We start from the raw sequence: 16,664 nt of genomic DNA on the forward strand, positions 1-16,664 counted from the left end.
CAACATTGAAAAAAATCTACGACGGTTAACCTAAGAAAAAAAACCGGACGAAAGTGGTGGGACGAAAAAAAACCTGGAAGCGAGACTACCAACTGCTTCATTAGGAGTAGAGATTTCGGGAAACTCCGTCCATTTTTCTCTGAAATTCGTGCGAAATCTGTGCGTTACGGCGTAGGAGGAGGCCCAAAAGGAATGCAAGATCCCACCGTCTCATTAACAGGCCAGGGCCCACGTACTAAGCACGAACAAAGCCCGCCCGTAGCTCAAAAATGAAAAGAAACAAAGCCCGCCCGGTGGAGAGAGAGCGGGCCTAAGCCCACCTTCTTCCCCATTTCATCACCTCCGGCCCTCTCCCTCTCCTGTCCTCCTCCTCCGCTCCCCCATCCCCAAACCCCTAACCCCCGAAAAAATGGCGGCGCCGCCGGCACACCTCCGCCGCCTCCTCCTGCCGCACCTCCGCCGCAACCGCCTCTTCTCCGCCCTCACCGACACCCCTGCCCCGGCCTCAGACGCCATCCTCTACTCGCTCCGCGGCCTCGCCAAGGACCCGCCCCAGGCGCTGTCCCTCTTCCGGCGCGCGGCGGCCGCGGGCCACCCGCTCGGCCCCGCGGCGTACAACCTCATGCTGCGCACGCTCGCCTCCACCCCGGCCGCCGCGCAGGCCCACTTCTGGCCCTTCCTCCGCGACATGGACGCCGCCGGCCACTCCGTCGACCAGGGCACCTACCTCGCCGCCCTCGCCTCCTTCAAGCGCGCCAGCCTAGCCACCGACTACGCCACCCTCTCCGCGCGCCTCGCCAAGTCCCGGGCCGACCACGCCGCCGCCGGCGGCACCCCCCTCACCGCCCTCGCCGACGCCGTCCGCGGGCTCGACCTCGACCAGGCGGGGTCGGACGAGGAGCTCGAGGAGAAGCTGGAGGGCGTCGCCGAGCAGCTGCTGCCGCTGACCGAGGCGACCGTGGCCGGGGTGCTGCGGGAGGCGCGGGACGTCCCGGCCAAGGCGCTCGCTTTCTTCCGGTGGGCTGGCCGGCAGAGGGGGTACGAGCACGGGTCCGTTGCCTACAACGCGATGGCGAGGGTGCTCGGCCGGGAGGAGTCACAGCGGGAGTTCTGGGAGCTGGTGCAGGAGATGAAGGCCGGCGAGCTGCACATCGACATCGACACCTACATGAAGCTCTCCCGGCAGTTCCAGAAGCGCCACATGATGACCGAGGCCGTCGAGCTCTACGAGCTCATGATGGACGGCCCCTACAAGCCCGCGCAGCAGGACGGGCCGCTGCTCCTCCGGCGCATCGCCATGGGGCCGGAGCCCGACCTTGAGCTGGTCTACCGCGTCGTGAGGAAGTTCGAGGCCGTCTACGAGTTCAAGACCAAGCACGTGTTTGACGGGATCCACAGGGCGCTCACCAGCAATGGCAGGTTTGAGGAGGCCGCGGAGATCGTGGAGAGGATGAGAGCCGCTGGCCACCAGCCGGACAACATCACGTATAGCCAGCTGGTCTTTGGGCTGTGCAAGGCCGCCAAGTGCGATGAAGCTCGCCAGGTGCTCGATGAAATGGAGGCTGAGGGTTGCACGCCGGACTTGAAGACCTGGACCATGTTGATCCAAGGGAACTGTGCGGCTGGGGAGGTGGACAAGGCTCTGCAGTACTTGACAGAGATGATCGGGAAGGACTTGGAGGCGGACGCCGATTTGCTGGATGTCATGGTGAAAGGTCTGTGCAGACAGGACAAGATTGACGCGGCTTACACTTTGTTTGTTGAGATGGTGGACACTGCCAAGTTGACCCCCTGGCAAGGCACTTACAAGCATATCATTGCCGAGTTGCTGAGGGTGAAGAAACTCGAGGAGGCACTGGGCCTTCTTAAATCAATGAAAGCCCAGAAGTTCCCACCTTTTGCAGACCCCTTCCCTTCAAACATCGCTGAATACGGGACGCTTGAAGATGCCAGGGACTTTCTCAAGGCCTTGAAAGGATCGTCTAATAACTATCCGCAGCCCCCTATCTATGTGCAGATGTTCAAGGCATTCTTTGCGGAGGGGAGATACTCAGAAGCTCAGGATTTACTCTACAAATGCCCCATCCATATCCGCAGGCATCATGACATCACCGAGCTGTTTGAACCAAAAAAAGTTCAGGCTACTGCTTGACTGAAGCACAATAAATTGTTGGTGAGATTATGGTGAACTCCTGCTTTTTGCATACTAGCTAGCTCTTGTTTAGTAATCCTGGTCATGAGTTGTTACATGGTAATAATTGTAATGCGAATATTTTGTTGAGTTGTCTTTTCTGTCCTTTTTCCTCTCTTCCTTTTTGCATCTTTGCAACATTTGAAATACAACCTAAGTTTCACCCTCTACCTTCTTTTTGTGTTGATCACAACTTTTTGAGCTACAGCACACATATCTAGAGCTTAGAATTATGATCTATGTTCCTATAATGATCAGTGTTGATATGATGAGCAGGTCAGGACTCTATTGGTTTAGTTAGAACTCACAGCTAGTATGAGCCTTTGTTTACTGCAGCATGCTTGTCAAATTTATTTATCAGCATGTGCCTTTTTTCTATGTTATAAGCTGCTATAGTCTAGTGCTAGGTCAAATTACTAATGAACTTTGAATTTTTAGGTAAAACATTGTTATTGGTTTCTTAATGTACGAATTATAGGGGAAGTTTGTAAACATTGACCACCATGAGAGTCCATAATTTGTCCCTCGTAAATTCATGGTTAATAGAAGACTAATAAGCTACATAATGCTTACCCCTTCACATTGTGTCTCAATAGAAACAAGTTGAACAGAATCTTTGTAATAACCATACTTTCATTTCATATACATAGGTGAATAATAATACATCCTATTCACATCACTCTTATTCATGTTACAAATAAGAACACCATAATAACACAACCTCGGGATATCCAGGGCACCTCCAAGCAGCACCTCTTATTTGAACTTTCACACTGGACAAAGCATGGGCAGATAATACCATGACTAAGGAACTCTGGCTTTCTTAAGAAGATGGATACATGGTTGTGCTCCAGTACTTTTCTGTCCTTTCTCCTCTCTTCCTTTTTCCCTGTACTTTCTACGTCTTTGCAAATGCCATTCCATTTGAAATACACAACCTAAGTTTCATGCTCTACCTTCTTCTTTTCGTGTTAATCACAACCTTTTGAGCTACAGCATAACATATCTAGAGCTTAGAATTATGATATATGATCCTGTAACGATCAGTGTTGATATGATGAGAAGGTCAGGACTCTATTGGTTTAGTCAGAACTCACAGATAGTATCAGGTTGTTTACTGTGGCATGCCTGTCAAATTTACTTATCAGCATGCACCCTTTTTCTGTGTTATAGGCTGACATAGTTAGAATTTCGTTAAACTTTTAGGTAAGACATTTTTATTGGTATCTTACTAAATTGATGGTTAATGGAAAGACCGATATGCCACACAATGCTTATCCTCTCACATCGTATTTCAAACAGAAACAGGACGAACAGAATCAATGTAATAACCATACTTTCATTTCATATATAAGAATATCACACAGTGGTGAATAACAGTACAGCCTATTTCACATCACTCTTATTCATGTTACAAATAAGAACACCACAATAACACAACCTCGAGACATCCAGGGCACCTCCAAGCAGCACCTCTTATTTGAACTTTCATGCTGGGCAGAGCATGAACAGATAATACCATGACTAAGGAACCTTGGTTCTCTTAAGAAGATGGATACATGGTTGTGCTCTTCTGGAGTGCCCAAGACATGTGCTTACGCTTGATGCAGTCCGAAGCCACCGAATCCACATCTGTGTTCACGTCATCTTTCTTGATAGGATTGGCATGGTTGTCCTGAAACCTGACTTGTTTCTTGGGCGCTTGGACATGGTTCGCTCCTACTGCTGCTTCTTTCTTCATAACACTGGCATGGTTGTCCTGAAAGTTGGCATGGGGATGGTGGGCTTGAAAGTAGAGCATTCGAGTGTGCGACATTGCTCTGTGGCTCCTTGCGTGGGGGTACGAGGAAATGCTGGAAGGGTAGGAACTGGTTTGTTGCTGTGATTGCTCTTGTCCTCTTTTATAGGCCCATAAGGATGCTTATTCTTAGACGGCAAGTGGGCATCATATTCTCCACTGCTGACAATTTTGAGATATTTTTCGTGTTCTCTTTCTTGTTAGCTTTCTTCATTCAAATTTGTTAGGCGTTGAATGACTCCATCTTTATCTTGTAAAGTAATTTTGCTTGCTAGGGCTTCTCGCTTAGCGTGGACCTAAGTTATGTTCCTTCTGCAGTTCTTTTTTCATAGGACGCAGTTGAGTTGTTTTCCCACTTCCGCTCATAAAGATAAGTAATATCTTCTTTCATATGCTGGATTATAATTTTGTCCACCTTTCGTTAACTATGAATAACAAGGCAAGTGCTAAACATATATATGGTCTAGCTCTTTTACTGGGTTTATTTGTTTCACTGTATTTTTAGTTAATTTCAAATCTGTGACTGTCTACATGAACTCTGATTGAGTGATAGTTGTGCTGCACCGATTTGTAATATATTCAGTCCCAACGATCCATCAAACAACTGGGACAAAAAAAACCTTTTCTTTCTTTATGTTTTTCTGGAAGGGCGTGTATCAGAATTGATGATAATCTGCTTCAAATTTTGTTTTTGTAGTAGAGGTAGGAGCCCATGATTTTAGAACCATGCTCTGGTGTATAGTGTCTGCAACTATTACTACATTATTCGCCTACGCCTGTTCCTTGTGGCGAAAAGCTATTCCTGTTGCTCCTTTCCTTTGCATATGATCCTAAACCTATCATCTTTCTGTTTCTGAAAGGGTGTGCATCAGAACGGCCATTGAGCTGCTTCGAAGGCATCATTACCTTTTTCTAAAGGTGTGCATGAATTTAAAGCCATGCTCTGGTGTATGTATAGATGCTGCAACTATTACAAACATTATACGTGTATGTATAGATGCTTCCCTGCAGGGAAGAGCCATCACCATTGATTGCTCCTTAACTTTGCATATGATTCTCAGCCTATCATCTTTCCATTTCTCAAAAAGAACTGGATGCCTTTTCCTCTTTTCTTTGGTCCAGTTTTCATGTTCCTGAATAATAATAATATCCTGCAACCACAATGAAAGGGACCTAACCGCTGCCTCCATTTGCCTGCAGAGACGGATTTGCCGCACGATCGGGTGAGAACTGTGCGGGAGACGCTGCCTGGAAGGCATATCCGACGCGGTGGCGCTCTGCGGATCAGGCCAGGGCGCTGGTTTCTTGACGGAGTTCGGCATATGATAGGGACTCGCAACAGAAAGCAGTCATATGTTGATAGGTAGATAGATATGCTCCCACCTCTTAAGATGCTTCGTGCATCCCATGCTCTAGATCTATTATCCGCGGAATGTTTATCACATGGGCATCTTGATAATTTTATATATCCTTTATTATACGGATGGAAATGTAACAGTTTATATATTCTAGAAAAGCGAGAGCGCTTGGTTGCTGTCAATTTTTTTACATTGCCTTACTGCAGTTGAGAACTTGCAGGGCTTCTGCTGGCAGTGTTCTATCATCTTTTTGGAATCTCAGCGAACAGCAGTTCGTTTCTTTTGGTTATATAAATGTTTTGCCATCAGTTTTGCTATATGCAGGTTGCTTCATCTTGTTTCATTGGGTCAATCAGTTATCCAGGACCGTTTGATTTGTTTAGAAATCCGTGCCTATGATTGTGGGTATTGATACATGAAGTGATTATATAGTTTTGAAATTCAGTCACCTTACATTCAAAACGTTACCTATGATTGGATATTGATACAAGAAGTGACCATACAAGATGTTGATAGATGCTCATTGCTTGCCTGTGTGTTGCACACACATATGCTTTTCATTTGTCTTATCACAAAACTGCATGCTCTCATATTTTGTAGGACAATCTTTTCCGATCTGGATTTTGCGGATGCGATCGTGCTTTTTTAGTATATATTTGGAAGCAATCATTGACTTTTATTTTGACTACTGACAAAAACGACTAGCAAATTCTGTAAAAATAATTACTAGACGCATTCTGCAGATAAAATAAAACAGTACACGGATATATTCGAGAAAAGTAAAACAGTACAGCTTGGTACTAATTAATACTAGTATTTGTTATTTAGAGTTGAACTTTTTTGTCTCTTTTTCGTGCGTAGCTCGTCCGGTCATATTTCTTGCCACATTTTACAAGTGCACATGTTACATCGCGATAATTTTTTTAAACTTTTTAGAAAATATAGGAGTTGTAGTTAAAAAAATCATATTTTTTAAAATTAGGCAAAGAAGACATAAATTTCGCATGCAACCTGGAATAACCATTTCTTCTCTTTCTGGGCCTAGCTCTACCCGCGGCCCGGCCCACTCCCCAACTCAGGCTCATCCACTCCCCTCCCCCGCCACCAGCCACCAGCACCGCTGCTCGCCGGCTCTCGGAATCCCCGCCGGCCAGCCTCCGGGCGGCTCCCATGGCAGCGGCGGCGTACACGGCGAAGCTCTCCGGCTGCACCCGTCCGCTCCCCAGCACCCTAAGCTCCAGCCCCCGCGCCACCCGCCTGGCCCCATTCGCGTCACGCTCCCGGCCCCGCGCGCTTCTCGCCGCCGCCGCCGCCACCCTCCGCGAGGTCTGCTCCGGCCGCGTCCCCGACCACGTCCTCCAGAGGCAACAGCCCCTCCGAAACCCCTCTCCCTTCCTGCATTCGCTATCAATTTCTCACTGAAAGTTCAGTATTTTGCAGGGCTGAGGACGTCGGGTACACCTCACCGACCGAGGTGCAGGAGCAGTCCCTGCCGGTGCTCCTCTCCGGCCAGGACTGCATCCTCCACGCCCAGGTGCGCGCCGCTGCCGCCGCCCCGTCGATTTCTTCCGGACATTCATACTGCAGAATGACAGTCTGACTCTCAATTTACATCGCTGGGGTTGCATGTAGACAGGTTCAGGGAAGACGCTGGCCTACCTCCTGGCGGTCTTCTCGGCGATAGACGTCGGGCGGTCCTCCGTGCAGGCGCTGGTCATCGTGCCGACGCGGGAGCTCGGCATCCAGGTGAGCTTGTAGCTGTCAGTCTCGTGTGCCTGGTGAGAGAGGTCTGACCGACCTGCTGCTGTTTGTATGCATGACATCGCCGCAAGGTCACCAAAGTCGCCAGGCTTCTCGCGGCGAAGACTTGCAACGTCATGGCTTTGCTTGACGGCGGGATGCTGACGAGGCAGAAGAGCTGGTTAAAGGCAAGTGATCGATCATCCCTTGGTGGATTTCTGTGTCTATGCCGATGCATGCCTAGTTGAAGGACCATTTTTAGATATAGTCTCATGTCAATAGCGTTTAAGATCCTTCCATGTTTATATTGGTCAGTTGTAGCGTTATGTATAATGTACTCTGCATTTCGTTTATTTATTGTGCTGTCTCCCTGCTAACAACATTGGTCTGTTTTCAGGCAGAGCCCCCTGCGATAATTGTAGCAACTGTTGCAAGCTTGTGCCAGATGGTTGAGAAGCGTGCTTTCAGTCTTGGATCAATCAAAGTATTAGTTATCGATGAGGTGACCACTCCGTTCTTCAGCCGCAAACCAAGTTTACCTATGCAGTGTCTACATATCTTCTATGGTGCCATGCCTATTCGTTTGAAAAGAGATTAGCTAATTTCAAAAACCTTGTTGTTTTGTCAGGTTGATTTCATTTTTGGATCATCAAAGCAAGTGAACTCCCTTCGCAAGATACTAAATTCTTACACAGCAGCATCCAGCCGTCAAACCGTCTTTGCTAGCGCATCCATACCTCAGCACAATCGCTTTGTGCATGATTGCGTGCAACATAAATGGACCAAGGTTGATCTAGCATCCATTCTCCGGTTGTGGACTATCGTGACTGTTTGCCTACGTGCCTTGAATATGCATTCTCATTACTGCCTGAATGGCTGTGCCTTTTGAACTTCAGATGGATACAGATATTAGTTTTCACATGCGTGTCTTACCTTTGTGCAGAGCGATGTGGTTCATGTTCATGTCAACCCTGTCCAGCCCATGCCTTCACACCTACGTCACACATATGTGGTGAGCATATCTTTTAATGACCACTTTCATCTTAAAGTTTATTTCCTGCATGATACTCCTTCCGTGCCAAAATACTTGTCGTGGTTTTAGTTCAAAAGTACATTTGAATTTGCTCTTATTAGAAAATTTTAGTTGTTTTACATGGCATGGCAGACCTTCTCTTATTCTCCATGGGTTTTCCCCTCCACAGCTAGTATCTTCTGATCAACTAAGTGCACAAGCACAACCAATCTCCTTACTCCTGAAAGTTCCTTTTTGACCTCAGTCTGATTCTCAATCCTTACGAGAACATAATCAATGTACAGATCTGCAGTAAGAAGGAACGGTTGCATGTTTTGCTATCCTTGCTTGAGAGGGATGCACCAAAGTCGGTGATTATATTTGTCGCTCAACAGGTAATGGTACAAATTAATTCATCTTATGCTATGCCATATCAACTGTAAAATAGCTCATGTACCATGGGACACCCTTTCACCTGTTTTCCGAGGTGCTAACTTATGAACTATCATAGAGAGATCCATCATAGTTTCAGTTTCTGCTATGGTAGTGGCGTGGTTCTATGATCAGCGCCCTGTTCAAAACCATAGTGTTATTATTATTTATTATGCTTTAAATTAGTTCCATTCGGAAAGCTTCTGTATTCATATATATAAGCGACAAGTCTGGGTTAGTTTATAATTGCTGTGTTGTCAAGTTCTTAGAATTCATGCTGATAGTAAATGAGTCTCGACTAAAATCATGGTAGACTAGTAGTAGTCTGAGAACAGCACTCTGTTTGATAACCGTTGCAACCTATTCTTCTTAGTCTGAGAAATCAAAAAGGGCTGGAAATCCTCCGTCGTCCACACTTGTTGTCGAATTCCTGAGAACAGAGTATAAAGGCATCCTGGAGGTGCTTGTGCTAGAAGAAGATATGAATTTCAACGCTCGGGCTACCTCGTTCACTGTAAGTGCTCCATTCAATTCTTTGTCTAGACCCCCAGGATCTTGATCATGTTGATTGAAGACCCGTGCATCAATTTACCGTATGGCTGCAGGAAGTCAAGGGAAAAGGTTTCCTGCTAGTTTCGACGGACATAGCGAGCAGAGGGTTCGACCTTCCGCAGACCAGCCACATATACAACTTCGACCTTCCTAAGACGGCGACCGACTACCTCCACCGCGCCGGAAGAACCGGGAGAGAACCGTTCTCCAAGTCGGAGTGCAGCGTGACGACCCTCATAACGGAGGAGGAGCACTTCGTGCTACAGAGGTTCCAGAACGAGCTCAAGTTCCACTCCCAACAGCTGCCCTTGGAGTCCATGTTTACTTTCAACTTGTAAATAGTTTCTTCCTCCCTGTTTTATCTGGACCGGAGGATTTTGTATGTAGATGTGCTAATAGCCATGAATCTTACTGAGCTTGTCAAATTCAACCGCATTCGATTCATAGTTCCGCTCATCCACAGACATGGAGGCAAAGAATAGTAGCTAGACAAAAGAAAAACACCATTCTGTATTTCTGTTCGTAGTTCTACTCATCCACAAGTTATGTTATCGGCACGAAAGAGCGAGTTATCGTTCCATAAGCGATGCAAACGATAACAAATTCAGAACCATTGTGTTCTGGCACAATGGAAGCCGCCTAGATGCTCGTGGGATCATTCCATAAGCGGTACCCATGACTGTTCAGTTTGGGGTTGCGCGTGGTCTGTCATGAAGAGGAGTATGGCTTAAGGGGCTGGACTACTGGCACTGCTGGCAAGTGATAGGTACTACAGGCTCCTCAATCAGTCTCATATCATAGGCCACGATCTTCACCTTGGGGAGGACTGTTTCGATCTCCTCGTTCATGAATGTTGTGTTTCTCAGGTTGAGAGTCCAGATGCTGTCGCAGAACCTGTATGTGCGCAGATTGCCGCCCTGTCAAGCCAAGAGGAAAACAATCATGCATGTGAGTGAAATCAATGTATGGATGGAAACATGACTAGAGATTACGATATTGTGAAGACAGTATTCTGAATTTGATGGTAATACTAGCTAGTAGCTAGGCAGAATTATTTGAGTGAAGCTATTGCCATGTGGAGGTATTGCTTTCTGAAATAATTGAACAGCATCAGCTACATGCTTGCCATTATGTTCTTGGTTTGAATACAGTATGTTCTAAAAAACTCAGCAAACAAATTCAAATACTACTTAGGAACGATTGCAAGAAACTATGGTATGCAAGTCAAGAAGAGTGAAATCATCCAGTAGCTAGGTCCATATGTAAGTCAGGAACAAGACAGGAAATTAAAATCCACACACTTGCATGTTGCAGACAGTTTAGCCTCTCATAAACTAAGCAATTAACATGAGCATAGTTACATAGTACTATGTTTCAGACAAAAGCAAACAAATCTCCTGGAATGAGTTAACTTATCGCGAAATTATGGTTTAACCAACTGCCATGCATAATTTGGCTATTAAGCACAGATCATTTTTGTTCAGGCTTCATTTCCAGGATCATACATGGCATCAGATCAAACATAAGGCATAGAAGATCTGCATCTGATCTGCATCATCAGGATAACAGCTAGCTACACTGACAGAGGTAGCAACAGCAGCAAGGTGTCTCAGCATGCATTGCATTAATTATTCCCTTCAAACAAATCTGTATGTATGTGCATCACAATAGCACAGAGATGAATGTGCAGCACATATAAGAAAGAGAGTAGGGAATTTGGTTGGCACCTTGAAGGTGGCCCTGCTCTCGACATGCTTGTCCAGCGCGTGGCACATGGACTGAAACAACAACGACAGCAACATGAGACCGGGATCAGAACACCACCTAGCTAGATGCTTGCTTGTTGTTGATGGATGGATGAGTTTCGGAGAGGAAGCAGTGCAGTGGTGGCATGTGGAAGGGAAGGGGGACCTTGTCGAACTGCATGATCACGGCCATGGCGAGCTCGGGGCTGAGCGCGCCGCTGGCCACCATCTCGTTCAGCGTCTCGATGAGGGCCACGCCGATCGCCGAGTGCCGGTACAGGTCGATCGCCTCCGCCATCCCTCCCCTCACCCCTGATCCCTGCGGGTCAACAGCAAGCAGCAAGCGTCAATCAGATTTTCCATAGTCCATACGCAAGACGGGCGGGGCGCGCGGCACCGATCACGCCGGAACCCAGTCCGTCATCGGCCACGGCGAGCGAGCGCACGGATTCCGGCGAGATTCCCAAGCCCGCGCCGCAGCAAAGCAAACGCACCCCGACCCCGGCAACCGACGCGCCCGCCGCCGCCCGTACGCACGCCCGCCGCAAGACAAAACCCTAGACGCCGGCCCCCCGCGTCGGCGCCGCCGAATCAGTCGCGCCACGGCTACCGGTAAGCGGTAACCAGAAACCCCACCCGGAATCAAAGCAGCCGCGTGGAGAGCTGGTCTTACCCGGTCGATCGGCGGCGGGAGCGCCGGTCGCCGCTCCGGATCTGGAGCCGCAGGGCGGGCGAGGCCGGGGTGCGTGTGCTGCGTCGTGGGTTTGGGAGCGGAGCGGAGCGGAGGAGGAATTCGAAATTTGAAATTGGGGAGCTCCTCCGTTTATGTACGGACTGACGGGTGGATGGATGGAGAAGGGAGGAGGCGGGCGGGGTGGGGTGGGGGTGCTTGCTGGCTAATTCCCGTTTTGCCCCTGCAAGCCAGTGGGCGGATAGCCATCAAGGGGTCCAAAACAAGCCACGCGGCCGTTGGGGGGTCCGTCCCTAGGGTGATGGGTTAGGGTTTGGGTCTGGTGATCCCGAGGCGGTCGTTGGTCATTCCTCTCTCACATGAAACCGAGACTAATCACATGGAACTGTCGGGGATTGGGGAATGGCCCGATAATTTGTGGGCTTATGAATGTACAGAAGCAGGAGGACCCCAATATCTTGTTTATTTAGGAGACAAAGATAGCGAGGAGCAAGATGGAATGGCAGAGATGGAAGCTTGGAATGCCACATATGGCAATGAAGGATTGTCATAGAAAGGGAAAAGGATTGGTTATGTTCTGCAAGAGAGATAAACGTCAAGCTGCTAGACTTGTTATTGAGTTTCTAATAACATAGTACAGAGGCACCCTAGAGGTGCTTGTACTAGGAAGATATGAACTTCGGGCTACGTCAAAATGCTCTTCTTTTTGCGTCAAATCTCAACATCTTCATTATGTCGATTTGAAAGCCATCAATTTAACATCCCTATGCAGGAAGTCAAGGGAAAAGGTTTCCTACTAGTATCTATGGACATAGCAAGTAGAGGGTTTGACCTTGCGCAAACCAGCCATATTAGTGCATCTCCAGCGTTAGACCTGCAAATTTGCTTGGGCATCTGTCCATGGACAGGTGATCAGTACGCGGACACTGATGACGGAGGCCGCCACCCAACACTGGCTGCATACATTCCAACAACTATTTGAGCTATTCGGACGAAATTCGTGCACACACAACCGATTTCATATAAACCGGAAGAAATTCATTATATTTCTATCATTTTTTAACTAAAAATATACCAAACTAAGGTAAAAGTTGTAAAACTAATGTGACCGGTGCCGGCGGATATCCATTCCCACGACAAGGATACCCTTGACTAGTCTATGGCCGACCGCGGCAGATCTCCATTGTCTTCCCCATGTACGGTATCTCGCTCATCGGACTGCCGTGAGCCCCAGAGGTATATGCTTCAACGCAAAGGGAAGCTCGTTTCCACATCTTCGGTGGCGCCACTTATCAGAGTGGAACCGCCCCGGATGTGCTTCAACCAGAGGGGAAGGAGACGACGGTAGCCTGCGTCCGGGAAAGACAGAGGTTGTGTACGCCGGCATAGCCGAGGCGGCGCCTTCATGGGACCAAAGCGGCGGGCGGCCTCCCATGTTCTACTTCTCCTCGATGATGGCAACTAGTGCAGACGTGCTGGCCACCGTTTCATCAATCTTCGTGAAGCCGACTTCTTTCTCCGTCGGTAGGTCACGTTTACGCGTTCGTTGACGGTGGATGGCGTGGTCGCAGGCACGGGAGGGGCAGTATGACACGGCTTCGTCGAAGGAAGCCACAATGCCCGTGCCACCGTGTTCCCCCACGTGTCGGCCTGGAGCAACTTGCCGCTCCTCGGCAAGCTGGCTTGGAGCCGTGAGTTGCTGAACGACGCGCCAGCTTGGAGTTTCTGCCTCCGCGAGCAGAAAGTTGCCTGATGCGTATCCAGCGGGCCCGACCGGCCACCCAGTAGGCTTTTATGACGGAGAACTCCTCTTCCTACTTGCTGGATGCATGCATCAATAGGAAGCGGCCGATCTCCAATGACACGAATGCGGGCATCTAGCGCCGGGCAAGAACACGCGCAGGCGCATGTGAGTGTTTCAGGTGGGCAGGGCGCTAGGAGTGGGCATGGCAGCGGTCCGTACGCCTGCGAAGCCCCCCTACTTTGTCTCCGGTTTGCAGAAAAAAGTACGCCTGGACCGCCCCGTGGACCGATACATGCCCACGTTGGAGGGCACAACATGTCTGGCATGGACGTATGCGGGAGGCTTGAGGGTCCGCGTTGGAGATGCCCTTACAACTTCGACCATCCTAAGACAGCGACCGACTACTTCCACCGTGTTGAAAATATGCACTAGATACAATAATAAATGTTATTATTTATTTATAAATTTGCAATTAATGTTTATTTTCTGTGCTATAGTTGCATTGGTTCTCGAGTTTGCATATAAACGAGATTCGGACAAAAACCCATTTGCATGAGTGGAATAATAAACACCAAGTAGATATCTACCTAGCTAGTCTCTTCGCTAAGACTAGCTCATATGTTGTTGAGGATCTTATTTTCCTGATTATGGCATTATTAAAATAATAAGGATGCCAACAATAATGAAACACATTGTTGGCAGAACATGGACATATACCCAACTAAACGATATACTTCGAGATCTCATCATCACAATGTTATAAGTATTTTTATGCAAGTGGTAATGATATGTTCAATTCACAGACTATGAGAGTATCGAGTACTTCCGGAACCTCTCCCTCAACCCTTCTCCCCCTCCCCCTCTCTCGCCCGCCCTCCCTCTCACTCACGCGCACCCACACAAACACACACATGCACAGACACAGAGATACCGGCCGGCAGAGAGATTGCGAGAGAAAATTCTCGCGGTTAGGAGGTTGTATGGAATCTGTACCAACGCTACACCAACACATGTTCCGCTGTACTCTTGGGAGTTTGATTCATAGGGTGGTTCTTTTTGTTTTCTACTATGTTTCCCAACACGCCATGCCGGAAGAACATGAGAGAACCGTTCAGTCATTCTCCAAGTCGGAGTGCAGCGTGACGATTCTCATCACGGAGGAGCAGTTCGTGTTACAAAGCTTCCACAACGAGCTCAAGTTCCACTCTCAGCAGCTGCCCTTGGAGTAAATGTTCACTTTCAACTTGTCAATAGTTCTGTCTGTATGTAGTATGTAGTGCTTATTACATATATATAGTTCCATATCTAACTTGTCAATAGTTCTGTCTGTTTAGTTTGGGGATGGCGCCTGGTGTATCATGAAGTGGACTATGGTTGGCACTGATGGCAAGTAATAGGTTCGAGAGGCTTCTTAAGCGCAGCAGAATCGCAGGCGACGATCTTCACTTTGTGGAGGACTGTTTCGATATCCTCGTTCTTGAACGTCACGTCTCTCAAGATTAATGTCCAGACGTCATCGCAGTTCCTGTATGTGCGCAGATTGCCGCGCTGTCAAGACAAGAGAAAAACAATCATGTGAATGAAATCAATGTATGGATGGAAACATGACTATAGATTGCAATATTGTGAAGACAAAATATTGTGAAATTGACTGAAATATATACTAGCCAGGTGAACTATTAGAGTTAAGTTATTGCCATGTAGAAAAGCATAGCTTTCTGAAACAAACAGCATCACCTAGATGCATGCCAGAAACATGCAAAAAATGGTGGTTGTTTCCAGAATTGTTTCCCGGCTGTGGATACAGAAAAGGAGGTCCCCTCTGCTTGCGTCGCTAATACAGTGGAACACATAAGTCTGTTGTCGGAAACTCGATCGGCAAAAAAGATCAAATACTAGTTGGAAACTATTGCGAGAAACTATCGTCATATGTCAAGTTAAGAATGAAATCATCCAGTAGGTCCAGATATATATAAGTCGTCGTACGTCATACATAGCATCATGCAGAAGACAAAAACAAATGTGTAGCTGATCTGCATTATCAGTAACAGGTAGCAACAGCAGCAAGGTATTTGAGCATGCATTGTTCCAGCATGCATGAAACAAACCTGTACTACTCCCTCCGTTCCCAAATACTTGTCTTTCTAGTCATTTCAAATGGACTCAACATACGGATGTATGTAGACATATTTTAAAGTGTAGATTCACTCATTTTGCGCCGTATGTAGTCACTTGTTGAAATCTCTAGAAAGACAAGTATTTAGGAACGGAGGGAGTAGATGACAATGACAGGGATGGATGAATGCATATATAGCACAAGAGAGTAGGCAATTTGGTTGGTTGGTTGGGTACCTTGAAGAAGGCCCTGCTCTTGACATGCTTATCCAGCGCGTGTCCCATGGACTGAAACAACAACAAGACCACCCATACAGATACAGCATCAAAACAGCTAGTAGCAGGCATGCTGAGGAACCAAACCAGTGCTGCCTAGCATGTGGAAGGGAAGAGGGACGGACCTTGTCGAACTGCAGGAGGACGGTGATGGCGAGGTCGGGGCTGAGCACGCCGCTGCTCACCATCTCGTCCAGCGTCTCGGTGAGGGCGTAGCCGATCTCCGACTGCCGGTACATCTCGAACGCCTCCGTCGCCATCCCTCCTCCCCTGTCCCTGTTGGTCAATCAACACTAAGCGTCAGAGTTCAGGTAGCGAAACCCTAGACGGACGCCGAATCAATCAAGCCCCATGGCTCCCGGCAAACAAAACCCCCACTCCGAAAGCAACCGCGAAGAAAGGCGGGGCAGTGGGCAGTCTTACCGGCCGGCGTGGTGGTCGATCGGCTGCGGGCTCACTGGTAGCCGCTTCTGATCTGGCGCCGCAGACGGCCGGCGAGGCCTTGGAGATTGCTTGCCGGCGAGGTCCGGGAGGGGACGGGCGGGCGGGTTCGCGCGGGGAGGAGAAGCGGCGGAATTCGAATCTGCGTGCTTATATAGGGACGGGGGCACAGGAGGACGCGGCCGGGGGAAGCTATATATAGCCCGGATCGGAGGCGGGCGGGGAGCCTCCTGCTACGTCGGTTCTCCGGGTCAATTCCCCTTTTGCCCCTGATGGCCTAGTCACGCTGGCAAGGCCCCAAGGGCACCTTCGACCCATCACGTTTACAGTATTTTTTTCTTGCAAAACACAACTACACTGTCGTTGGATCGAAAACGGACAGCCTAGATCATGGCACAACTTTACCGGCGTACATACGGATATACATCAATCCGATTCCACCACTGCACCTTTTAGGTAGCGACGGAGGCAGGCTTTTTTTTTTTTGCGAATTATGAAATCTTAATGTTGAGTGGGAGGGGGGGTCGGCTATGGAATTTCTTTTTGAAAAAAAAAACATTCAGTTCACC

At 48.3% G+C, this 16,664-nt stretch overlaps 4 protein-coding genes across 6 annotated transcripts; 2 read left to right on the top strand and 2 right to left on the bottom strand.

Annotated features, from left to right (window-relative positions):
* The first annotated feature begins 385 nt into the window (after positions 1-385).
* On the top strand, positions 386-5,529 carry LOC119278940 (pentatricopeptide repeat-containing protein At3g48250, chloroplastic-like). 2 transcript variants are annotated; one of them, XR_005138016.1, is made up of 3 exons: positions 386-2,173; positions 2,927-3,033; positions 5,190-5,529. XR_005138016.1 is itself a non-coding variant. In XM_037560326.1 (2 exons), exon 1 carries the CDS (start codon positions 410-412, stop codon positions 2,150-2,152), a length of 1,743 nt encoding a protein of 580 aa, XP_037416223.1. In that variant the 5' UTR covers positions 386-409; the 3' UTR covers positions 2,153-2,173; positions 5,190-5,529. The 2 variants fall into 2 exon arrangements, 1 of the variants encoding a protein (XP_037416223.1); XM_037560326.1 differs by lacking the exon at positions 2,927-3,033.
* A 902-nt stretch (positions 5,530-6,431) lies between these two features.
* On the top strand, positions 6,432-9,527 carry LOC119278941 (DEAD-box ATP-dependent RNA helicase 58, chloroplastic-like). Its single transcript, XM_037560327.1, has 10 exons — positions 6,432-6,711; positions 6,788-6,881; positions 6,980-7,093; positions 7,180-7,275; positions 7,485-7,589; positions 7,716-7,874; positions 8,031-8,099; positions 8,405-8,494; positions 8,905-9,045; positions 9,137-9,527. The coding sequence occupies exons 1-10, from the start codon at positions 6,518-6,520 to the stop codon at positions 9,419-9,421; spliced, it is 1,347 nt and encodes a 448-aa protein (XP_037416224.1). The 5' UTR covers positions 6,432-6,517; the 3' UTR covers positions 9,422-9,527.
* A 42-nt stretch (positions 9,528-9,569) lies between these two features.
* Positions 9,570-11,687, bottom strand: LOC119278943 (transcription initiation factor IIA subunit 2-like). Of its 2 annotated transcripts, XM_037560328.1 has the most exons (4): positions 11,502-11,679; positions 10,995-11,147; positions 10,811-10,861; positions 9,570-10,000 (listed from the first exon to the last, which is right to left on the bottom strand). In XM_037560328.1, the coding sequence occupies exons 2-4, from the start codon at positions 11,124-11,126 to the stop codon at positions 9,824-9,826; spliced, it is 360 nt and encodes a 119-aa protein (XP_037416225.1). In that variant the 5' UTR covers positions 11,127-11,147; positions 11,502-11,679; the 3' UTR covers positions 9,570-9,823. The 2 variants fall into 2 exon arrangements, with proteins under 2 accessions (XP_037416225.1, XP_037416226.1); XM_037560329.1 differs by lacking the exon at positions 10,811-10,861 and having other exon boundaries at positions 11,502-11,687.
* Positions 11,688-14,507: 2,820 nt separating this feature from the next.
* LOC119282675 (transcription initiation factor IIA subunit 2-like) lies at positions 14,508-15,914 on the bottom strand. Its single transcript, XM_037562814.1, has 3 exons — positions 15,780-15,914; positions 15,616-15,666; positions 14,508-14,811 (listed from the first exon to the last, which is right to left on the bottom strand). Exons 1-3 carry the CDS (start codon positions 15,912-15,914, stop codon positions 14,632-14,634), a joined length of 366 nt encoding a protein of 121 aa, XP_037418711.1. The 3' UTR covers positions 14,508-14,631.
* Positions 15,915-16,664: the final 750 nt, after the last annotated feature.

Source organism: Triticum dicoccoides, chromosome 3B, assembly GCF_002162155.2.
Source record: "Triticum dicoccoides isolate Atlit2015 ecotype Zavitan chromosome 3B, WEW_v2.0, whole genome shotgun sequence".
In the NCBI taxonomy this organism is placed as follows: Eukaryota; Viridiplantae; Streptophyta; class Magnoliopsida; order Poales; family Poaceae; genus Triticum; species Triticum dicoccoides.